At 39.5% G+C, this 26,185-nt stretch overlaps 1 protein-coding gene across 1 annotated transcript in view; it reads left to right on the top strand.

The window, feature by feature from the left end:
• The window catches only part of CRB1 (crumbs cell polarity complex component 1), a gene marked incomplete at both ends in the record, with an annotated part of 101,256 nt that overhangs the window by 9,361 nt on the left and 65,710 nt on the right, over nucleotides 1-26,185 (top strand). Inside the window, one exon of the mRNA XM_080623716.1 lies at nucleotides 22,001-22,585. Within this exon, the coding sequence (XP_080479842.1) occupies nucleotides 22,001-22,585 (585 nt within the window). The remainder of the gene's footprint in view (nucleotides 1-22,000; nucleotides 22,586-26,185) is intronic.

Genomic DNA, 26,185 nt, shown 5'->3' with positions numbered 1-26,185 from the left:
TGGCCTTGAACACTGCCAGGGATGGAGCATTCACAACTTCCCTGGGCAACCCATTCCAGTGCCTCACCACCCTCACAGTAAAGAACTTCCTCCTTATATCCAATCTAAACTTCCTCTGTTTAAGTTTTAACCCATTACCCCGTGTCCTGTCACTACAGTCGCTAGTGAAGTGTCCCTCTCCAGCATCCTTGTAGTCCCTGAGACTATGTCAGAACCTTGCTGCTGCTTGAACGTCAGCCACCTCTGTTGCAGAAATGGTGTAGTTTTGCTAGCACAGTACTGAATCCAAGATCATGCTGAGAGCCAGAGCATGTTGGATCAGCTGTATGCTAACACAGCTAAATGCACCTGTATTAGAGCTGGCTCAAACCATGCAAAAGGAGTTGTGTCTTCATCTGCCTACCTATACCTTGTTGTTTATACAGGCATCTTTCCAGGGTCTCTCCCTTAAATGCAAGCAGCCAGTGACAAATATACCACAGTATTCTGCTGGTGGTCCCGTTTTGGTGGGGTGGAAGTGTAAACTGGAGCCAAAAATTACATACACAATTCTGGAAATGTTAATTACGGGCTACATAAGATACAATTCAATTGCAATGGCCAAGATACAGCCATGTGATATGTAGTTAATTTCTGAGTCTCCTGACTCCAAAAACTATAAAAAGGGCAAAACCTGCTAAGGTCTGACACAGAGTAAAGAAGGCATAAGTGTACCTGCTTTTCTCCAGCAGTCCCTTACCTTTCTTTGATAGCCTCATGGATAATGTACAGAGAGAGCAGGCACCAGCCTTGTAAGATATGCAACAGAAGCTGCATAAGAGATGAAATACACAATGACAGTGAGAAGAAGCCAGAGACTGACACTGATATATCAGAGACTACATCACAGCTATTGAACGTGATGAAAATGTGTAAAGCCCTTTTAGGCTCTTCCTGTTGCTGTTCAATCTAAGAAGCAGAAGTTAAAAGAATGTTGATAAAGCTCCACTGATTCCTACCTTAAAAATGTAGGAAAACATGAAAATATGTTTGTGAGAATGATAATCCAAGCCTCTTTGATTACTATCTGTGTATGCATTTGAGCAGTATATTATCATGACAGCAGAATGCAAATAGGTGGCTCCACAATGCAACTGCAAAAAGCAAGTATCTGGCCAACATTTTGTAGGACTGACCAATTCAGACTTACCTCCTGTTAAACACAGCTCACATTTGTAATTCTTTATTCACTATTAATGGTACTGAACATTTTACAAGCCTCAATCAATGTAAAAATGCCCTCTGCTTGATTTAGCAAGAACTATCTGTTCTGTACTCTCTTATGTCTAAAATGTCCAATTCTATTCAGTCTAACATCCACCCACTTTGGAGCTCTTGGAAAAGTGCAGGAGCAAAGTGACTAAAATCAGTTGCCATTTGCACATTCCAAAGGCTGTTTCCAAAGAACAATGGATTTCCTGAAAAACAGCTAGACAGCTTCAAACTTCTACCACTGTCCATAGCAGCAAAGTGACAAGACTGAAGGGTGTTTTGTGCAAAACTTTCATGGAATTAAACAGAAGGAAGTACTGGCACTGAATGCCCTTGAAGAATCCAGATAAAATCTTTCCAGCAAACAGACTGACCTAATGATCTGACAAGCGATGGAAAGAAGTGTGAGGTGTCCCTGCCCATAGCAGGGGGATTGGAACTAGATGATCTTAAGGTCCTTTCCAACCCTAACTATTCTATGATTCTAAGTAAGGAAGAAGATTCAGTTCTGCACACACAGCAGAGCAAAACCAGATCTATTTTTATTACATCACTTCTACTATAGCCCAACACTCCATCAGACGCTTCATTTTGTTTGGGGAAGTGCCCACCATTTGTAGATTCATATGGGCACTTTCTGTTCCAGTAGGTCTCTGTAAGCATTCCCACTGCCCAGTGACTGAGGAAAGTAGCTTACTGTGGACCTGCTGTATCCCCAACCATCATCTCCAAGCTGACAATGGTTTTGCTACTGTAAGATACACATATATTGTAGGTATTCCTCATATTCCATGAACAGCATTCAACAGAGTTGATTTCAGTTTTATTTATTCTGGTTTAACTTTGTAAGTCTGCTTGTTTCAGTGAAGATGCTGCTGTACTACCTCCAGTCAGGACCAACATGGCTTTGATTTATCTAACCAGGAAGTTTTGGCTGCAATCCACTTCTTTTCAAGTGGATAGAGAATAATGACTTTTGAGATACTTGAGATGAACAAAAGTAGGACTACATTCTTTAATCTTAATTAAAGAATTTGATTGGCTGGCAACGACTTCTGCTCATTATATCCCAGCTCAAACTTTGAGAGAACTGTATTCTTCATTACTACTAAAATAAAATGAAGATTGTTCATACACTTTGTTGGGATTTTTGTACAACAAATGAACAGCAATCAGAAATCAGCTTGCATCCTGAATTGCATCATTTCTTCATTTCTTTCATTTCAACAGAAACACGTTGTTTTAGACAAAACCCGCACAGTGACTTGCCAACACTATTTAATTGTGTCTCAGTTTCAGACATTGCATGTCATCTTTTCTATAGAGAGAGGAATGTTTTCCCTACTTTTATTAGAATATCTGTAAACACCTAGGGAGCTGAGACTGATTTTCCTGTCTTCTTTTAAATCTGCTCATCTTTATGCCAAGACTCTGAATCAGCCTGAAGAATTCCAGGTCTTCATGGGTGACTCCTTTTCTGAAATCACTGATGGGAACCAACACTTCCATTAACCACAAGCATGTGGTTACACATGCATACAGTAAACCTGGTTTCCTGAAAATAAGGAATTTTTACAAAATCATTAAGGACAGTTCTGAGGAATAGACACATCATAGTCGATAGCTGCTGAGCTTTCTGCTCTAGTTGATGAAGTTATGAGCAAGGGTTAGATTAGATCTCCAGAAGTTCCTTCCAACCCTGTCCATTCCATGTGAATCATTTTCATTTTAGTTGAGCCCATTACTACAGCACTGGTAAAGCAGTCATTTCAGGGAGTATATCAGAAGTACTGTCCTACCAATTCTGGAACATTTATCGTCATTCAGTAATAAAAAGATCCTTAGAGTTTATGGGAAGATGGCTAGTGACAGGAAAAAATGGTAAGTGGAAAGTATGAGGAAAAAGACTGCAAAGTGTATTTGAGATTGCATTAAAAGAAAAGAAGAATATGTATTTACTAGCTTCATGAAAAAATAGATCTAAAATCTCCAGTGTTACCATTCTACTGCACACTCGGTGGCTATTTCTTCAGAACCCCCTACAGAGAAATGTGAACATGGGCCTGAATAAAACCCCATGCTCAGAAATGTATTCTGACGTCAAGGCTGAAAACAGTCTTAACACAGAAGAAACTCCCCTTTGCAGAACAGAGCTTGAATGTTATAATGCATGTTCTGCTGCCACAGGAACATCTGCAAAAATTGCTACCTGCCTGAAAAAATTCTAGTGTTTTTAAGATCTTGACCTCAACGAGGGGTCCAGTGATTCAGCCTTTCATACTGCAGTCATGCCCTATTCCAGCTATTACATGCCTCATTTCTGTTAATCTTCTCTAATTAGTTCTGCTTCTCAAGTGAAGTCTTGCAATCTAACATTTTTCTGTGCTAATAGTGAGGGCTTTGCTTCCACGTTCAAGGTCAGTCCAGCACTTCTTCTTGTAAAACACATTTGTCCTCCTAGCACTTACACTTGTGCATTGAGTTTAAGTTTAGACTCTCTCAAAGACTTTTACTGACTTGGAAGTTACCATTAAAGGTGTGATAGTGCCTAAAGCCAGCAGTCATGCAAGTCTGGAGAACAAGCTTCTTTCAGATTCTTGCTGTTCCTTGCAAAGGTGCAGAGAAATTCTTTTCCATAATAGTACTTTTAGCTTTTTCCTCGTGAAGACCATTACACGTCTTACAAAACAAGCAGATTGAGCCTCATAGTCTGCAAGTAGGCAGCATCTCAGTTTCATAGGTGAGAATGAGCTGGAGAAGGGCAAGTTGAATGCCTTGTTTGTAATGAGAGAACTGTGAGTACAATCCAAATGATCTCCATCTTCAAACCACTAAATTTAGATCTTGCTTTTCTCACTTCATATGTTATACACACATATAAATATAGATATATTGAGGGGAGGGGATACACACACTTTTCAAGATTTTTGTTGAGCCTGAGAGATCTGTAAATATGGCAAAATATGGCAAATATTTGTCCTTTTTTTTTTTTTTTAATAAAACAATTGTTTATTCATTCTTACAACAAATTTCAGCAAATTTCATTGCTAACTGTAAGGATTTCTTTTGTATATCACTTATTTTATTTGATAATTCTTAGCCTCCTTTTGCCAAGGGATCAATACACTCTTTGCAGTCACTAACTTGCCATCTTATAACCTATCCTTTGTGAGGATTGGTGAGATTCAGTGATTACTAGAGGCACACGATGGCTGAGGTGTGAACACTAATGGAAGGAGGCATTTGGCCCCCAGGCAAGAAACACACTCTTCTCCAGCTGATGCTCAATTCAAAATGGCAGACAATTTTCAGCTTAACAAAACGTAACTGGGCAGCCTTCAGCAGCGTGTAACTTAGACTACAATCAGTTTAAATGGCTTACTTGGAGCATTGCTGCTGCAGCTGTGGATAAAATTTGCAGTTCATCTAAAAGTCACCCGTGCTGTTATGAATTGCAAATAGACATAAACCAGGGATGGGAGAATGATAGAACAGCAAGCATTTCTATGGTTATTCTCAGTTATTTCATAGGCAACAAGTAATAAAACCTGTTAAGTATTCAACCTACTTAAAATAGAATAAATTATAATAAATATGTAAATGGAATATAGAGACATAGAATAGAATAGTTAGCACTAATATATAAAATAGAATAGTTAACACCTAATTGTTAGATCTGAAAATACTCTCCTTGAAGTATTTTGAGGAGTTCAGAGTACATTATTCCCTGGAAACTACTCAGGACTTCATTTTCCTTAAACCTCTTCAGCGGTATTTATAAAGTCATTTAGAAGTCACTATCAGTGGGGTTTTTGTTTTTCCAGAATTAAGATGATATTGACTACTGTCCATGTAAACCCTCTTATACCTGATTATCCTGATGTGCAGAAACAGGACAGAAATAGTAAGAAACTTTCGTTCTCCCCACCTGTAAGGCTGAGGAGGAAGGCACAGAACACACATAAAAATAGCAAATCACAGACCCACTGCAAAACCAGTGCTTAATTTTAAATCCTAACAGCTGCTCTTAAAGGTGTGTAGCACCTTACACTGAAAATGCCTTCAGGAGAGCAGAAGTATTGCTGTACAGAGCTTTGGTGCCAGAACTGAATCCCATAAGAGTTGTACCTCTGTCCTGTATTTGCCCTTGTGAGAATGTATCTGTTTTCAAAGGATATTTCAGAAAAAGAAATCCCCAAAACCAAACAAACCCCTGTGGGGCTGAATTAAGTATGTGCCTTAAATCTGCACTGTCTTGGGAGCAGGCTACTTGGCACCTTGCAGTGCTGAACTCGGAGCACAATTAGATCGTGCTCTAGACTGCTGCAACAATCATAGTGTGCCACAAGCAGAGGTTGTGGCTCAGACACTCAAGAAAGTATCTTGGAATTATGTCAGCTGGAAAAGCCCTTCCTCTAGGTGGGCAATAGAATATCTTTCCATGCTGTTTAGAAAGAGAAAAATATATTTTTTGTTCCTGTTCTTCATTTTTCTCAGAAGTGTGCTTGTTACAAGTTAATACGTCTGAAGTTTAAATCCCAATGGTGACGTATTGATAGACTATTAGGGACTGGAACATGGTCTAGAAGACACTACAGGGCAAGAGTTAGGGAGGAAAAGCATCCTTGTAAATTGTGTTAAGTCCTTCTTTGACTCCAAGTTTCATCCAGACGTGTCCATAGTGTAGCAACTTTAATTAAATTAAATAAATGTATCGCTCTGCACATGGTGACAATGCTGTTATCATAGAAATATTTTCTCTATAGAGCACTCCAAGTACTGAGGGCTCTTTTCTCTTTCCCTCCTTCACACTGTCACCCTTCTATATTTGCCTTGACACTGTCTTCACATTGTCTTGACATTGTTCTGGCAGTTAAGAAAACTCAATCACTGCAGCAAACAGCCATGACAATACAGAAAAGAAAAGTGTTATGAAACTTCTCAAGGAACTGTGAAGAATTACAGACTAGTGAAAACAAGATTCTGCTCTTTCAAAACTACGTACCTAGTGAGTTTTTAATAAAAACTGCTTTATAAAAGCCTTTAGCCAAGGCTGGCAAAAGCCATCTCAAAGAAATCAGTTGGCAGCTATGACTTCTGTAGCTAAAATTCAGATGTTCTTAAACGACAATCCCTCTTACTTCCATGAGTTCAGGTTCTTTATGAAAGCTACTTGAGCTGACTTCTCTGGGAGCAGAGCATGCTGGATTACTGTGAAATGCTGACTCCAGAGACACTTTTTGTTAAGCATGCCATTCAAACTGTGACCCCTCTGGGGGCTAGCCAGGACAGAGAGGTATCAGAGAAAGAAGAATATTGCAACAGGTTAGCTGGAGCTAATAATAAAAGCAGAGTATCAGTTTGTTGGTTCACAACTTAGACAAGAGTAGCCTAGAAAGCAAGCATCACTCCTTCTCAATCAATCTATCAAATGCCAAGCATTGTGGTAATAGGCAAAAAACCCCCAGCATACGTGGGGTAAGCTTAGTAACTTTGAAGTGTTCCATGGTTGAATGAAACTTCCAAGCAAATTCTAAACTATTTTAGGGTAGTAGGGATACAATGAAGTGCTTAAAGACCATGCGTGTACTTGACGAATTAAGCTTTGTGATTCAACAATTTGACATAATTACAACTGTTTTGAGTATGAGTTCCCATCACGAGGAGCCATGGAGGGGTGTGTGTGAATTTTTTGTTGGGGGTTTTTTAATTTGTTTGGTTTTGTTTGATGTTCTGGGGTTTTTTCCTCATAAAATAAACTTCTGCATATATAGCTTTGATACTAATCCAAATTCTTGGTACGGACAAGAGTACCTAGGTGATACAAAAATTACTTTTAAAAACTACTTCATATTATGCTTTCATGCACACAATCCATATCTTACCTGGAAAGCATAATGAAAGCACATCCATTTGAAAGCAGAATGGAGCTCATCAGCAGGGCATACTACATTGCTCTGTAAGTGACGTGTAGTGTTCCCAGCAGATCAGACAACCACTAGTTCTCCAGCATAGTTGTCCCTCTCCTGTTCCATTACTGCAGCTTGCTTTCTTCTCCCCAGTTTAATTATAGAGGAAAGAGTCTGAAGCTTACTTCCTTTCCTGCAGAGCTCAGTCCTTTCTCAGAGAGCCTACAGACAGCAGGGCTGATGACCAGCACTAAACCTCTCTCCTCACAGAGCATAGGCTCTTAATCAGAATCTCCCAAACTTCAGAGCTAGCCTGGCAACAGAAACCCAAATGGTGTTACACAGGCTTGGGCTTCAGGGCTATAAGAAACCTTAGCCCATTCCCTCTTTGCCCCTTCCCATTAGCTCCCTAACCAGCCAAGGAGAGGCAACTGGCCTGAGGTGCTAATTTGTAATCTGCTGCTAGACTTGCACCTGGCTCTGCATATCCACCCCAACAGGAATCAGACCAATATTGCTGGGGAGCTAAGCTTTCTGCTTTCTCAGGTGTAATCCGTGAATGCAATACATGGAAAATACAGTAATTCCCACATGTCTCTAGCATGTATATTTAGGATTGCAGAGTGAACAAAATGTCAGTAAAATCTTCTTTTCACATCAGAATGTGCAAAAATAAACCATTCTTCAAGAATGAATCAATACATTTAATAATGAGCACATGATGCTAAGAGTGAGCTGAGCATGCACGTATATATTCTGGTTAATTTTGTGCTGAATTTCATACGTTCAATCGTGATAACACGAACAGGTAAGACACAAACAGAACAGAACCAAATTAGCCTAAATAATTATTGATGGAAAAAATATGCTTCAATTCATCCAGAGAGAAAATTAAACCTTTAAAGCATCTGCCTGAGGTCACTTGAAGCATAGGCTGGATCCAATAAAGAAAAATGGCACAAAGGAGTGGGCTCCACATAAATGCAGGCACTTTTAAACTACAGACAGTAATCCATGCTTTAAATGCTATACTGGATGGCAATACTCCAACTGCCCTGGCAAGCTGAATGACAAACATTTTGATGTGTCCTTCCTACACTGCTATGCCTACAAGCTCCCTTGATTATTAATGGAATAATATTTGTTACAGTAAGCTACTACAGTGAAATCAATACCAAAGTGTCTTGAAAGGACACCACGGCTGAATCTCTAATTAAGTAAGATATTTTGTGCCTTTTAAATGAGAATACAGTTACAGTGCCTTGTTCTGTTCAAGTCTATCTATAATTAATAATCCCAATGATCAAAGGGAATGTGATCTTAAGAGAAAATTGCTTTTGAGAATCCCCAGGTATTAAGTACCGAGAATTACTTCCCAATCTGTTCTTCAGTCTCTCAGCACAGTAGGTTGCATGATGCCCTTTGGGATCAAAAAACAAGTCCTGTCATAGAGCTCTCTGCAAAAAATGCTCCCAGCAAGATAGTCACTAAATATTTATCACGTATTCATTATTGCCATGAAATCTTGATTTTTTCTTGGCTAGACCTTTACTGTTACACAGATCTCATTTCTTTACATAGCATAATTTAATACAAAGCAGGGTCAGGATGCTGCCCTATAATGTACTCTGTACTGGTAAGTATGGACTAGTATCCAGCTGTGAGGAAGGACCCTTTCGCTTGGATAAAGTATTCTTTCTGCTTTTTCATCAATGGACGGCACCAAAATTTCTTCAGATAGAGAAAGCTTCTCAATGTCAAGCTGTGGAGGCTTCAGTTCTCTCCTTCTGCTTGCTAGTCATATCATCTTATCTTCTACTCCCCAGCCACTACACCACCACCATCCTAAGCAATTCCTGTGTCTTAAGAGCAGATTTGTGTGACACAAAACTCCACTGTCCCTACAACAGGGATGACTAAAGCTTATATCCAGGGCAATATGAGGCCAGAGAATCTTTATTGTCCTCTGGATCATTTTGTGGAGCATGAGCACTTCAACACAGCTCCAGTGGCATCTGTGTTACCTCCTCGAGCTGGTGTCATGAGTGACCTTGTGTTCTGGGTCTATAGGAGCTGCAGGCTTATTTGCCAGCCACACAAAGTTGCTGTAACTTCCCATTGCTGCCTGGTAAATCAAAGTCTGCTTTAGATCAGGCCTCAGAGGAAGAAAAGAAGAATGCATGGAAGAAATCTAAGGCGGAAAAGTGAGAACTAGGAAAGGAAGGAGAGACGAGTTCAGATCGACCACTTACACAAACTAAATAAACAGAGGAAATAAAGGAGAATAATAACAGGGAAATATATAAAATAATTTTAAAAAACTCTGAGCAATGTCACCACGATACTGATTGCTACTGGAGAGTGTTTATTTATTCATGGTTTTAAATTTTGTATCCTTTTACTGACACAAATCTTACTGATCTAATTTTGATGAAGGCTTGCTGGATACCTCTTCATTTACAGCAGATATTTTATGCCCTAGTGACAGGTGTTTTTGTTATAAAACACACCACCACATTAGGCTTATAGAAACAATTTGTCTTTTGCTGATATTCCTCTGATATGAGAGGCTTATTACTTAGCATGTTCCCCAAGGAAGGCTCTTAGGGAAAGGTGGAGTTAGTAGAATAACATCTCTCTGTGCATTATATAGTGTGTTGAGAGTGAACATAGAGTTTTGCTATTAATCAGTAAACGGTTCTTGAAATCAGGGGAGAGGAAACCATGGTGGTCTGTGGACTGAGACTTGTAATTTCATGTCATGTAGGTTAGAGTCTTATTAGGATCTGCTTCTAATCTTACTCTGGAAATAAAATGTTGTAAAATCACAGAACAAAGTCATTCTTCCTCTGTTACAAGTCAGTAGATTTTTTAGGATGCTACAGTATAGTCTGTTTGCAGGTCAGGAATGCAACCACATTGTGGCAGAGCCATGACCATGAAACTAGCATTCAAAAGACTAGCCCTCTACAGGAATTCATATGGTAGCATCCTTCTATTGGGCCTGTGATTGATTTTTATCTGTATGAGGTCAATGAGGGCAACTTGTGCAGATCATGATCACATCATTATTCTTCATCAATCTCAGTGTTATGACTTTGGCCTTGCTGATAACTGCTCTCAGCACAGGAGCTCCACAGGAGAGCAGATGCAAACTCTGATTGCGCCAGTTATCCCTGTTAGGACTCTAGCCTGTCCCATGATACAGGAGCTGCTGTGACTTTTTCCCAAGTGGTCTCTAAATCCCAATTGGTAATTAGCTTATGCAGAGCTAATTGTAGGTGATTTCTATTGAAAAGAATTTAGTAAATAGCAGAAAGAGATGAAATGTGAACTCTATATACAAAGTTCATGCTGGAAAAGAATGACCTTGCTTTCTCTGTACTAACTGTGCATCATAGCCACACTGTGATGTGGTTCCTGTGGCATTTAAATCACAGTGTACTCTATTTCCAGCAACAAAACGCTGATCTGCCACAGGGCTGATTACTTTTTGAAAGTCTGGAGAGAAAGGAGTAGCAATCATGATTTTAATATGAGAGTACTGTTACATAGTATATAAGTAATTTGTGTGTGAGGAAAGGACTATACATTCAACAAGCCTGGAGGGACAGCATGACTCAGGTGGCTATGGGTATCAGTGTGAGGCTAGTCTAAAGCTGGAGCTGATCTTGCCATTCTGCTGCATTTTGTTGGCTTCAGCAACATTTAGTTCTCAGCTGTGTTACTGAGAATCTTCTAGAGGCAATCTCAACATTTGCACACATCAGTACACAGCTTTGCACCTAGAAACTGTAGAACATTCTTTTCCCTACAGTTCAAAGTAGAGTGTAGTGCGCCAGCTGGGAAAAGGAATAGATCTATAAAAACCTTTACATGTTTCCTCATGTTTTTTGACCCTGTTCTAGCATGTTAAACCCCACCATTTTCTGAATGTACATTTTATTGCTAGAGATTTGACTGTGCAGAACAGATACGATGCATCTGATATGATGTGCCTTAATGGGATCTTCTGGTTATCAAAATGCCATAAAAGCAAATTCTTGTCAAGACTATGTTAAATTGTGAATCATCAAAACCTGGTTCTGAACATATGTCTGTGTGATACACCTGATAATAAGATTTTCCCTATCATTTGCTAGTGTAGTAGATTTGGCCAGCAAGCATACACATATTTTCTTGAAGCCAAGATGTAAGCATGACTTACATAGGAGAAAAACCTAATTTTCTGGAGTCTGTGACTTGCAAAGTGGGGCTGAAAAAATCTCTCACCGAAGAGAAATTCTTGCCCCATGTTAAAGGCTGGTATGACAAATTCCTAACAACCAGGGCTTTAAGCCTATCCGGTTTTGACTCACAGAAAGAAATCACACCTCAGTCAGCATTTAAGACATTTGGGGCTATGTTTTAAAATCACAGCACCTTTATGTGCTACTGTATATCAGAAACACTGCTGTATACTCTTTTCATATTAAGATGAGAGGTAATGAAGTTGAGGAAAGAAACACTTTCCTCCAGCTTTCAAAAGCAAACAGCACATGGACGCAGAACTTCGACCCAAAGTCCATTTTTAACTCAATTTTTAGCCCCGCTAAACCAAGCTCAGTAGATCAAAGATTTAGCAGTAGTAGGTAGCATTTCTGACTGCTTTTTCTTTCCCATGTCCGTAATCAAGCACAGTAGCTGCATGGCTGCTTGCATGTTCTGTCCTAAATCAGATCTCAGCACTGCAAGTCAGTGGTAGCTGGTCTGCAGTGAGGGGGAGCGGCTCCCAGCTCTGCGAAGCCCCCAGCTCCTTGCTGAATTCAGTGGGAGCCAAGAGCTCAGTGTGAGCTCGGAGCCTTTGTCTCACACAAAGGCAAAATACGATAAACTCTTTCCAGACCCCAGAGGAGCTGAGACCTTGTGGCTCTCAAGGTGAGATTTGGCTTCTTTGAGAGGCAATAGCTTCTTTGCTCCCTACTTTCCACTCTTTAGAATTCAAACAAAACCAGGAGCAACTGGATTTCACCCAAACTCACAAACTGACAATTTTATGCTGTGTTACTGCCTCTGTGTTCCTAAAAATGCCCCCATTGGTGCAAAGAAGTGAGACCATGCATTAGTCTTTCTGCAACCCCTTTCAGCTCTGGCACCATGTCCCTCATTATTTTGACAAGTGTTTGCTTCCAAGGTGTACATTTTAGCCTTTTTCATTAGTGTAGCTGTGAATACAGGTGGTATCTTTCCAACTCCAAGCATTGCTTTCATTTTTCCACTTCCCCAGCACTACTTGCACTCCTCACTGGGTTCTGATATCAAGTTTGGAAACAGCAGATTGTGCTTCTATTCATTTTAAAAGGCTTGATGCTGCCATGTTTGTTCCTCTGAAGAGCGAGGCAGGAGCCACACCTTTCACAAAAGCAGTACAAATCCACTCATCCCAGGAAGCCCATCTAGGCATGCTGAGAAACCTCACTAATGACAAGCAATACAGGATAACGTTTTAAAGTATAAACCGTAATTCACACTTCTAACTAAACCACCAGTTTTTTTTCTCTTGATTTCCCTCTTTATACCTGTGAAACGTTTCATATCACAGAAGAGATCTTTACACACTTTGCTCTGTATCCCAAGTTGTATGCTGAGAATGTCCCCAGTTTTAATGAAGCCCTAAGAGCAGCACAGGCAGAAAAGGCATGATTGAATCGTGAGGACTAACATTTAACCTGAAGAATCACCAAATCTTTCCTATAAGCAATCAAGTTCACCACTTAAATAAGACTGTTTCGGATTTTGAGCATAATACATTCTACATGTTATTTGCCTCTGAAAAGCTGATAGAATGGCAAATTTGAAGCTGGCCCCCAGGTTCCCCCCACCATGCATCATGGTTGTTGCTCACCTGTCCATTTATCTCCATGTCCCTGTGCAGAGGAATCCTGTTTTGTAGTATTAAGAATAAATTCTGCTGTGTGAATTCAACTTAAAAAGAAAATTCATTGCCTCTAAAGGGAGAAGAAACACCTTTTTAACACTCAAGTCTTTACTCTTCTTCAGACTTAGAAAATAAGAACATGGAGACATATCATGAAACTATAAAAGAGGAAAGTTAAGTTGAGATAGAATGTATATAGTAGTGGAGATTGCACAGCAGAACTCACTTCAGTTTCTGCATCAGTGTCTGCACCATTTTCTGTAATGGATATCAGCTACCTTCTGAGCTAGATCAGCCACTGTCCTGCACAAACAAAAATATCTGCGTAGTAAAAGCACGATGATCACTATGCACTATCAACTTAAACTGCAGCTCTGTAGTGCTAAATGTAAAGAAACACTGGATAAACTCTTTTATTCACATTAAAAACCAGTCTGTTTTCATTGCTGATAGCCCTGTGCCTTGATGTCCGATTTAAACCAAAAATCTCCAAATTCAATCTATAGGAGCCCTGTTGAGCTTTTAGGCCTGGTTCGTCTCTTGTTCCCAACACTGACACCACAATATGATGTAACATGAAGTGAGAGCAAAAAAAAAAATATTTACTTTTAGAAGAAAGCATTTACCCTATTTTTGATATGTTTGTGTTATTTGTCCTGCACTTTTGCAAGAGCCAGAAAGCAGCCAAAAGTGTGCTCATGTGCTCACACCAAGTGAGTGCCTTCAACTACCACACCTCATCACCATGTGATAAAACAGTCAGTGCATGGCTGCTTTGTAGGGAAGCCTGTCAAATTGTTGTTGTGTTTAGTACAATCAGTCAGCACAACTGTCAGGATGACTGCTGCCACTGAGGTGCTTATAGGGTAAGGAAGCCTGGGACAGCACAAAGGTAAAATGACAGGAAAGGAAGATGACTGCCAGCAGTAATGGTGTTCATTCTCAGGGAACAGCACCAAATTGCTGTCAGCTTACAGAAATATTTGGGGATCAGTGAAATGGAGACATTGATTTAATAACCAGTTCTGTAATTTGAATCACAGGTAGTTTTAAGTGTTTTCTAAACAACATTTGAAATTTTAATGCTATCCAGTTGTCATTCTTACACTAATATACAATAGTTCTGCTTCACCAAATGAGTTGTTAATTTACTTTCCTTGGTTTTGCTGATTCAAATGTACTTGAAAACAAGATCAGCTTTTTGATAGAAATGAATATTTGTATAACCGCCTTTTTTCTTTCCTGCCTGTGTGCAGTGGTGGTTACTATGGTAATAATCATGATTCAAGATTTAAAGCCTGGAAGTGGTTTCTATAACAACATATTAGGATGTTTTGGCACACAATTGAAGTTAAAGATTCAGGATTAACCATTTATGACCACAGTATTTGTGGACACTATGACAAGTGCTTGCTTGTTTGGCGGAAGTTTGTTCATACCATCCCAAGGTGTGCTTTTTCATTGAGCAGACTGAGTAGTAATTCTGGCTGTGGTGGATAGAGCAGGTCAGGTCCTGGGGCAGATGCTTTCCTCCTTGGTAAAGCTTACAAAAGAGAAATGGAACCACAGTAACTACAAGCTGCTCATTACATTAAATAATTAAAACAGTATACAAATGTACTGGAAGGTGGGAAGGGGAGGGGTGAAATAACTTGAGCACAATGTTCAGGAAGTTTGCAGCTTTGGTCTAGAAATCAGAACAGCATGAAAAACCTGAAATGATCTATTCACAGAGAATCTCAATGGAAAAGCTATTTTGAGGGCTAAGATAGCCCCTCACCTGGCTGTTTTGTCCAGAAGGCGTGGTTGCATGTCCTTTTCTTCCCCATATGCCAAATGCTGATCCATGAATGGCATCTCTCTGCCTTCCAGTCATGGTGAAGGTGTCTGATTCCAGTCTCTGTCACTGTCAATTATGCAGCTGTGCTCATCTCTTCCCTAGTTCTTCAAGATACATCAAGATTCAATGTATACACACACCCACAACTTTCTAAGGCTGCCTTTGCAAGGAAATTATTGTCATAGTGATGAACCGTATTTTCTATGTCATGGTGAACTACAGATAAATGGGGATATGTTTAGTTATACCAAAGCCAAGCACTCTTCAATGCAACCCTAAATACCTTGGGAAATATTTTAATATTTCCAGTTAAATGCTAATTATTTCAAGATCTCACTAAAGTCACAGAGCTTGATATTTCAGTGATACAGACTCGCACACTTGTTCTAAAATCCCAGGGGCCAGTTTTAAGCAAGAAATGAATACAAGCATTGAAGTTTCTCATTACTAACTCCAGGCACTGGGCTATCTAAACCCTTGCTACCGTCATGTTATCCCATGAGCTTATAAGTGAGCTTGTTTGATCATAAGGTAAGCCTTCAGTTGTGAACAAAAGCTGTATAATGGTTTTGATTCACCAGAAAACAGATTGAAGTAATAGCATTAAGAGAGGCAATGGTTGCTTCATTTATCCCAATGAAATTTTATCTCTTTACAGACTGACCACAACCAAGATGCCAATTATGAAAGCTATTTTAGCAAATTAAAACCAACAAAATCCCGCTACCCAACACACATTTTCTGGGTTGTTTAAAAAAAACCCCAAAATAACAACAAACCAAACAAAAATCCCAACACACAAACACACACATTTAAATTTTTTTTTATTGCAATTTGTTCATTTTTTCCTTTGAAGTATTTTTTAAGTTTTGTTTCTCAACTCTTAAATCAACATATTGGGCTTTTGCTATCCATTTCTTTCCAAAATGTATGAGTTAATAAAATGTCAGGTTTTGCTGTGAACTGTTGTATCTGCATTAGCTGGTGCAGCTTCCTAGTTTTAATTCAAACATGTGAAGTAATAACTCTTTGTTTGAAGAAAACATAAGTAAAAGAAAAATGTGCTCCTCAAAGCACAGTAAATTCATCAATGCTGATGACTATATGAGTATGAAGTTCTCCATCTTCTGATAGATTTTTCCCCCCTTGAAAATAGACTGGAACTGTTAAGAAGGTCGGAAAACTCTGCAGTGTATGTAAAAGACCCTGAAGCTGTTAGTGTTGAGAGCTTCTGTGAAGCTTAAGGGTTCTCCTTCAGGGGAAGAAGGCACATTTGAAGAACAGCATTGCAAATTACAAGCAGCCTCCAGGCACGATGAGATGATTAGTAAAGTTCAGGCATGACCACAGTCTGGAGAACTCTAGTTCATAACGTGATTAGCAGTGACTGAAATTTGATTTCAGATTTTGCTGATGATTATAATATTTCACCAACTTGTAGGAAAAGTCATGTCAAACGAGATCTAGGAACAAAAAAACCCTCCAAATTGTCAGCAAAGATATACAGATGAGCTCTTCAAAATTATCTGCTTTACTAGAAACATTAGTTTCTTTGTCAGGAGTTAGAAAATCTGTGCCCTTTCAAAGATCTGCTTTGGCGCTTTCAAAAATCCTGCCCTGTTCATGTTAATTTTTCCATTAATTTAATTTTGCTTTCTTACAATTATCATCGTGCATTTCCAACATTCTAAAAATTGCTTTGTATTATTATGGTGCTTTCTGATCACTAAGAAGTCTTTACTGTCAAAATAATGAATTTTTAGTGCTGATTAGCTATATAAGTACAATTATTCATACACTAACAAGATCACTTTAATGAATTTAAATAAGCTTATGCAAGAGGAAAAAATTACTGTCTTTTCCTCAGCATTTCTTATACTTAATATTTTGTGCCAGTTCTAAAAGATGGGGGTATTGACATGGTTCTGGTAGTACTGATGATTTGCCACTAGATGTCAAGCTTTACCGTAAAGAATTTTACTGCCAAACATCTCATCTGCATCAAAGAGATTTAACCATGAGGTAAAATGCTTGGCACTGATTCTTCTTATAATTATGTTAACGTACCAACGTTTATAAAGAGACTGATAAATACCTCAAGTGTCAATCAGTGTAAATCCAAAGTGATCAGCATTTTGTCTCTATTTTTCTAACATTACGCACAAGTTTTAAGGCTCTCTGTCAGAAAAAGTCACTGCTGAAGTGACCTTAATTGTTTGAGAATGAAAACAACTTCTCTGCATATCTGAGGTAGAGCATGAGGCCTTTTCAGGTTCTCTCTCTGAACCTTACCAAAAATCAAGCTCCCCCAATCACTGAAATGTTTTCTTTGAGCTCTTTCTGCAAATGAATTAGGGAATATTCTTCAGCCATCAGCTCAAACTAAGCCAGCCTTTGCATCAGACATCATCATACCCTGCCACACCACATTACAGAGCATGGGGGGAGTTCAGCTTCCACATGCTATGATCGTCTTCCTTATAGCTGTCAATAGCTCAGGAGGTTCCCAAAATCTATCTCTTCACATTAGTCCAGAGCAGCAGCAAAACTGAGTTCCCTCGGGGCAGGAAGGGAGGTAGCATAAGTAACTTGTCTCAAGTAGGTAGAAAATGGTGCTCTAACTAGCACTAGGATCTAAGGATCATCAAAAAAGAATCATGGGAATGTCCTGGTAAACTGCATACCATTTGATAACCACAGTATAATAATTGCATACTGTTTGGTGATCACCTTTGTGAGGTGCAGTTTTGCTGCTGGGGCAAAACTACTCTATAGCACCTCTAACAAAAGATCTTGGACCTAGCCTTTAAATCACAAGTAAGCTAAAACTCAGCAGTGATTGTATCTCTGCTAAGTCCTTCAGAACTCAAGAACTATACAAATAATAAAAAACATGGCACTGCACATTAGAATGAAGATAAAAATGCCAAAAACTTTATTGCTTTGCTGTAAACTTGTAGCACAGATCAGACAAAAGCATCCTCTAAGGAGTACTGAGCTTATTGAACTATCTGTTCATATTTGCTACTTAAGAAATTTGTTTCCTAAAAGCTAGAGGAATTGAAATTAAAAAAAACCCCAACTAATTAAAGAAAAAAAATCCAGGAAAGGTATTCTGTTTCATGTTTTTTGCATTGTGGTGTCACCTTGGAAACAAATTGGTTGTCTTCACTACAGGCTGTGATTTCAGAGTTTTCTTGCCTCTTCCCTTGTTTTCCATCCACTATGACTGCCTCAGAGAGCTAGGAAGCTTTTTAACCCATGCTCAAAGCTAGTATGTTGGTATCAAAACTGCACACTGGCAAATGCTTCAGTTTCTTTCACAGTCATTACAAGAAATTGAACTGTTACATGAAAATTATCTCCTGAAAGGCAGTAATAATTAACTAAATTGCTTCTGGTGTCAAAGTGATGCTATTTAAGAAGGACTTGAATGATTGACCTCACTTCTTGTAGTTTACACACTACAATAGTTAGGTAACGTAACTTAATCGTAGTTAATGTCTTCAGATTAGCAATGTTTCTTCAAACATTCGATGAAGTTTAAGTAGGCAGACAGACTGAAAACTCTTTAAAGTTGTGCAACCCCAAGAAAAATGTGGGATGCAAAAGTTCCTAAAGAATGCAATTTTGCTCATTTTAACTGTAGTTACTAGGTTGCAGTAAAGCTCTTTATTACCCAGGCTAAAGAAACCAAATACATGGGTAATATAGAAAATTGTGTAAACTAGGACAGTGGAACATACATGGGGATGTGTTGGATGGCTGGAGTGAGTAAGTCAGCACACCATGGCCAGTGTCTCTGATTTTGCATTGAGTGAGACATGTATGCTGGGGGAACTACAGCTGATGTCGCATAAGGATGAAATATCTCTTCCCAGTGCAAAACTGAATGTTGACTGGTTTGTGGATGATCATTTTAAAGCCAGTCTAAATCAGAGGTGCTATTTTTGTCCTGTTTTCTTTCAAAGAACATGAGGTAAAGCTCCAGTTCTCCTTCTGGTAATCACATTTAGCTTGCTTTCTTAATCAGGTCTGTCACAGCTTGTATTAAATAAAGTTAATCTTTACCAAAACCATATCTTCTCTAGATATTTCTCTTCTGCACCTCTGGTATATATGATCAGGACAACAGCTGAAAACAGTCTGAACAAAAAAATTTCCAGGTTTTACTTATACATGCAACACTCCAAAGAAACAATCAAGAAACTATTCCTATGCAATCCTCAACACTTTAGTTTTTTTTAAATTATGACACTGTTACTATCAATGTTACTACATAAATCTCTATTCCATTTGTTCAAACAAGTATTAATTATTTGACTCAGTGTACCTACTCATGAGCATCATGTTCGTTCAGATTAATGCTTTTTATTCCCAGAGGTACTGCTGCTCTTCTGTACATCTCAAGTCAGAAGGCACAATGATGAAACACAGATAACTTTTCTAAAATCCCCATTTATTATCATACCATCATATCTACATAAGCTGTCTTTCCTAAGTAGTAAACGCTTCTGAGGCTTTCTTCTTCCACTTCCTCTTCTGGGAAAAATGGATTAAGTTCATTAGTCATTAAAATACATGTTATGAAAATGCATCTGCATTACTCAGTTTGTATTCTCTGACAATGCCCAGTGGTTGGCTGTTATCCTCAGATGTCCAGCCCTAGCCTCTCACTTTCCCAGACAACCAGAGATCTGTCCCAGGATTTCATCATCATCGGTCTAGCCCCAGTTATTGATAACCGTCTCTACAAGCTATTTCTCTTTCAGTGCTCTGTCTCCTTCTCTATAGTGTCCACCCTCCTGAATCTTAGATCCAAGAACCTGGAAAAAATTAGAGACTTGTGGTAGATAGGTCTGAATTTCTTCAAGAAGCGCAGCTTATCCACAACACCCTTTTTGCACAAACATACGCTGTCCTGCCATTCATTTTCAAGTAACTGCTGCAGAAGACATACCCTTCATACTTCCAAACAAGACTCCAGAATGAAAGTATAAACTGAAAGAAGAAAGCAGGATGTTTACAGGACTTTCATATAGGTCATTTCATGCAATTTTCATTCTCCAGCCCACCAGTATTTCCTTCTGAATTATTGCATTTTCCCCAAGAAGAATATTCAGCTTTATTTCATAGATTCTTGGCCAAGATACGCCTGCTTTTTTCCCCTCCCATGGTATAAATAACTTTTTTCTCTAGCAGCATGCAAAATATTTGTTTACAGTTTTGCCCTCATATTTTGAGTAATGTCACATTGCAGTCACATTAGAAGTCTGATGGCATTCAGATGTTCACTATTCAGTAGAGGATTTCTTATAATACGGTGAAAATCAGTTACAAAACCAAAATTCTACTGAATACAACTCTTTGTTATTATACTCCAGATAAGATTTTCCAATTTGATCAGTAGGAATTAAAATACTGTACATGCACTTGGCTTTTTAGGTCAGTATTTGTGGGTCTTATCTTCTAGGAGGTTTCTGTCAGTAAATAACTATTTGCCTTTCTTCTCTTCATTAAGCATTGTCTATGATGTTTCATCTGCCATTATTTTATTTTACTAGCACAGTATTTGGAGGTAACTCCAGGATTTCTTCCACTAGCTTCTCAGCACTCAAAAGCTTGACCTTTAGACCAAGATAGACCTAGAGCAAACACCCTATTTGCAGTCATCTTTTTGGGTCTTACTATCTCCACAGCCTTGAGTCATTTTATATGTAACAAAATTCCCAAGTGCTGCAGGATGTGTACTGGTGATTAACATTGCTATTACTGGTCCATACCAACACAATGGTAAATCATGACAGAAGCAACATGATATTACAAGATGAATTCAGTGATCAGTAGAACCCCATTGCACTCTTTACATCTGTGCCGTATCTGGGTGACCTGATTATAGCACACATGAAAGTACACAAGCTTCAGTCTAGCTCACTTGGTGTTGGCAAGGAAGCTGTGATTGCAGAGGATTCAGCCCAGACCAATGCACCTACTTCATGCATTCTGTATTAGGAACCTTGTTGCAACTGCTTAGTATGCCTAACGCTAAATTCAAGACAGCAGGTACATTCCTACCTATGTGTGCTATGCTTATCTGAATACAGCCATTTCTTTCATTATGGAGACAATTAATCACGGTTAAAAAAAAACAAAACCAAAACCAAACCAAGATACAGTTTCATGCCAAATTCTTGGGTTTTTTTACTAGAAAGAGCATCTTTCACTACTTGCCCTGCTTTAACTCTATCAGTGCTTCTCAGCTGTGAGTTGTGAACAATGCTGGTAACAGCTCCCTTCTCCTTGATTAGGACATGGGAAGTAGCTATTGCTATAGTCAGCCAGTCTTTACAGCAGCCAAATAACTCCAAGTAGTCTTCAATTCCTGCCAGGAGCTCAGTTCCTGGAGGGTAAGGAACGTGTTTACACTACGTTCACCATGTCCTTACAGCCTCAGAGGCTGGAAGGCTCTCAGAAGACTATTTTGAATCTCAGGTGTTTGGGAGATTCTTTGTGGTGGAAATACTGTACAACTGTTCAATTACTATTTATAATCAGGAAGTCAAAATCAAGGTGCATGGTGGTTTAAACCACTTACTTGAGCTGTAACTTCATCTGAGTCACTCAGCTTTGTTGAAATCTAATACAGAAAACTACACCACAAAGGAATACAGAGTGGTATTGAACTGAAATATGTGGTTTAACTCTGTTCTCTAGTTAAAAAACCCCAATGTCTTAAATATACCTAAATGCATTCCACATCGTTGGGTACCTGTTGACAACCAATATTCTTGCAACTCTACTCTTAATATAGTGTTAAGCAATCCTGACACTCTAGGCCATGGCTGTTGGAAGACAGAAGAACAGGAAATAATGAACTACCTATACTTTCATAATTGCTTTCATTTTACATTTATTAGTCTACTAATATGTTTCACACAGTTACCAGCCCTGTTTTCTTCTCAACAGCCAACAGTTGGAGCTATTTGTTTTGAAGCTCAGTTGTGTTAAGGCTTGCACTTCTCTTGTCCTTGGTTACTCCCAGTGCTGAGGAATTCCTCAGGATTTTTTGTGTTTCCTTCCTAGAGTCACTTTGCACGACGAATGATTCCAGGTGCCTGTCACACTCTTGCCAAAAGAACTCTACATGTGTTCCTGCTCATAAAGACAATACTTGCCATTGTGCAGATGCATCAGTGGATAGTGTGGAGAAATTCTGCAATAAAACCTCTGATCCTTGCTCCTCAAACCCTTGTCTTCAAAATGCTACCTGTTTAAGCTCTGATGGAAACCTCAGCTTTACCTGTGAGTGCCCTGCTGGGTATAATGGACCTACCTGTGAAATAGCTGTCAGCATGTGTGACACAAACCCTTGCGAGCATGGAGGCACCTGCCAAAATGGCCTGGCTGGGCCCACTTGCCTTTGTAGCACAGGATACACCGGTACACTCTGTGAAATGGATTTTGATGAATGCATTTCTGAACCATGCCACAACGGAGCAGTCTGCAGGGATGGGGTTGATGAGTACTCCTGTTACTGCGTCCCAGGCTACCAAGGCAAGCACTGTGACTTGGAAGTGAATGAGTGTGTGTCAGATCCGTGCCTGAATGGGGCAACGTGTCTCAACCAGATAGGACAATATGGCTGTATCTGTCCACCAGGGTACACAGGTAAGCACTGTTAAAACAACTTTTTATTTGCATCATGAAGAACCATCATAATTCATGTTCCAAGTTTAACTCACCCACCTACCTATTTAGTCATGTCTCTATTACTACCTTGCCTTCAGCTTTAGCACCAGTGACTGCTGGTACATTATAGATTACCTTATCGTTGTGAACTACGGATATTAGATAGAGAAGGAATAAAGAAATCTCACATTTACTGAAAACTACAGAGCAGTTTTGTGCACATAAAGCTATGTCACAGGGTCAAGTTAACTTTCCTTTAAAAAGAAACATTTTTAAAATGCATGTCCTCAGATAAAACCTCTGTTTGATAGGGTTAAGAATTAGATCTAATTAGATTTGCTTGATTTGCTAACCACAACAAACTGTATTCATAAACCTAGCTGTGATACATTACCATCCTTCCTCAAAATAGAGGACATGTTTGCAACTAGAACATAACGTAAGTTAAATAGAATGGAAAAATATTGTCGGGTTCCCAAACTGAAGACTTTTGATAATCCCATTTTATGTGGCTGCATTTTTAAGTACAGGTATGATTTTTATTGCCTACTTCCTCTGCTGGAGGACCTAGAATCTTTGCAGGAGACGGCTCCCTTCAAATTTCAAAGCTGTATTCAGGGGCAGGACTGCAAGAGGTAGCACACTGAATCATTAAAAGGAGAAAAGGGAAGGCATTTTAGTGGTAGATTGCCAGTCAGGTAAGCAAAGAAAAGAAAAATAATAAAAAATAAAAGGAGTCATAGAGCAAAAAGAGAGAAAAACCCCAGCTATTGCTTCAAGTGATTCAAACGAATAAGAAATAAGAGATGTGGTTTATAGCTCCATCCCCAAATCCCCATGCAGGAGGGGAAGTCAGAGGTAAAAAGCAGCTTTCCTGTGTCTGACACAGCACTTGCTGGAAGCCAGCCCTTGGTTAATATCCCTCATGAGCACAGAGAATGTTATTTGAAGGAAGCTTGTTACCTTCCCACCACCCTGCTGCTGCCAGCGGGTGTCTGAGCCCATGCCAGCCACTACACAACTGGAGGAAAGCCGAAGAGCAGAAGGAAAAACCTATTAACAACCAGCATGGTCACTCTGCAATGATCAGACTCAGCCTAGACCTCCTGTCGTATTCAGGAAACTGTATTTGTTTAACTTGTACTGTTAGTGGGGTCCAGGCCTGGATCCGTAGCCAGGGAACTCTGTTTGAAAGAGAAAGAATATAAACCTTAGAGACAAAAATAGAGAAAACATAATAAAATAATGAAGCCCAAACAAAAAGAAATGAAGATTTAGATCAACACAAACTGCTGGAGGTAACTCTCTCTGCTGGAACTGCTCTACTTTCATCCCAAAATTGTGCTGTTTTCCAGGCTGATGCTCTCTGCTCTCACCCAAAATCAAGCAACATCACCAAGTGCTCCACACTGGGCACAAGAGGAGTTAAGAAATGAGGAGAGAACCAAGGAAGGAGAAAAGGTGTAAAATACAAAGAGGCTGCAGTTTTTGACATACAGCTCTGACATGGCTTCCAGCAGCAGAGAGACTAATCCTAAGAATTCTATAGAATAGCAGACTGTTCCTTCAGCAGTAAACCACCAGCTTTTAAAGGCCACTTAACAAAATGATTTATGAGAAGCATTCTTTCTTGTTGTTTTCTGCACCTTGCTGTGAGTTGTGCTAAATGTGCAAGCCAGAGGGATTACTGGATGAAAGCCCTGAGGTGTCCCCACTGGTAATAAAACCCCTCATTTACTCTGTCAGAGGATCTTGCCGACCATTATTATCCTGGCCTGACACCATGAATTACTGTGGGAAGTCATCCTGCTTCATCTCATTTCCCTAAGACCTTAAAAAGGTTATACCTGTTGATACGTAGGTAGAGAACGTACAGTAAATCCATAGCAGTAATGTTAACCAAATGCTTGAGTTACTGACTGCAGTTGCTACTTGTTTCATGGACTATGACTGCTATTTTGTATGATTGGTATGCTGCAGCACTTCTGAAAATAGCTGAGAAATGTCACACATAATTCTTACACAAATGGAAGAGGTTAGAACACACCGAGAGCCAAAGACTGGAAAATTTAGCATGAAATCCACAGTTTCTATGATAATGTTCTGCATGTGTGAAATTATTTACAAGACATGTGTCACACAGCTGTTAAATAATGAAGCTCAATTGGTTTGTTGAAGTTTTGCTGGCAACCTTAATCGAATGCATTTTTTCCACCATTGCACTAATTGCACTTGTTTTTAATTCACCCCAGCAGAGCACGATGTAAGAGCCTGTTATTACCCACCTCTAGGTACATTAATTACCTTGCTGGACACAACTGAAGTGGTTCTCCATTGCCAACAATCATTTGAGCGTGAATTATCAGGGATACATGTCAGATCCAAAACTCAGTCTTAGCCCAAGACAAAAGCAGGAAGAAGTGTTTCAGTGAAAGGCAAAATAGGTGCAATGAGCTAATTTCATACTTTGAGCAATACCTTTTACGATGATGTAACCATGGCTGGGATTAACTCTGTACAGTATGAGGAAATTATTCCTGATAAGTTCTCATGCATTAGCCTTATCAATGATGCATCCGCCATGAAAATATTTAGGGTAGATGCATCATAAGCCTTAGGCATGTAAAGGCAAGCAGGGGCTCTAAAGCCTCGACAATGGGATGAAGTATCTCAAATACAGATCTTGCTTCCCAACAAGCTCATGGCAATATCATTGTGGATACTGATAGCAAACAACATTGCCCATCACACAGCAATGGCCAACAAAGTGGAAAGCTGGTTGCCTTCCTCAGCTTTCAAGTTTCAAACCAGCACTCCCAACCTTGTGCCCTGACACACTCCCAACCTAGCCAGCCTGACAGAGGATTCAGCCCAGGTTACTAGCTCTGCCGAGATTCCCATACACAAGATTGTGATGAGGAAGGAACCCAGCAGTATTTGCTGCACATTGAAGGGTTTTCAAAATAAAGATTGGCAGAGGGCAGGTACACGCAAAGTGTGCTTGTTGCAGTTCATAACTTCAGGGTGCTGAAACCTTTGATTTGATTTAGCCCTGCTGTTCTCCTGATTGTGTCTGCATAGTGCAGTGTTGCAAGACCTGTAACAACTTACATCTGTGCATAGTGGTTAGCATAGGCCTGGGTGCAAAAAGGAGGAGCCTTGCTCCAATAAACTGAACTCTTCACTGTCTAATTACTGATGAACTCTCTTCACATCCTTTCAAAGCTGGTGCCTAGAAAACAGCTGTCTGACACTTGATCCAGATTACAGCACATAACATTACTATATGCAGATTGAGGAATTTGGGGACAGCACTAAAGCACAGGAGAGCACAAGGGGTGACCTGGATACCAATTTCCAGCTGTACTAAGAACATGCAGGTCCTCCTGGAACTACACTGAACCTGCAAGCCCCTGGTATCTTTGACCAGAGGGTGATCTTACAATATACCCGTAGGCATGCAAGTTTGAAAGTGTTGGCTGTATTTCTTTCATCCTCGCCTCCATTTACTTTTTATTGACTGTGGCTGTACGAAAGCGCACAGTAGGATTTATTTGAAAAGCAAGCAGTATAAGAAAT

The sequence above is a fragment of the Psittacula echo genome (genome assembly GCF_963264785.1).
Source record: "Psittacula echo genome assembly, chromosome: 7".
NCBI lineage: Eukaryota > Metazoa > Chordata > Aves > Psittaciformes > Psittacidae > Psittacula > Psittacula echo.
The sequence above is the reverse complement of the archived record's forward strand: the minus strand, read 5'-3'. Positions and strand labels throughout refer to the sequence as shown.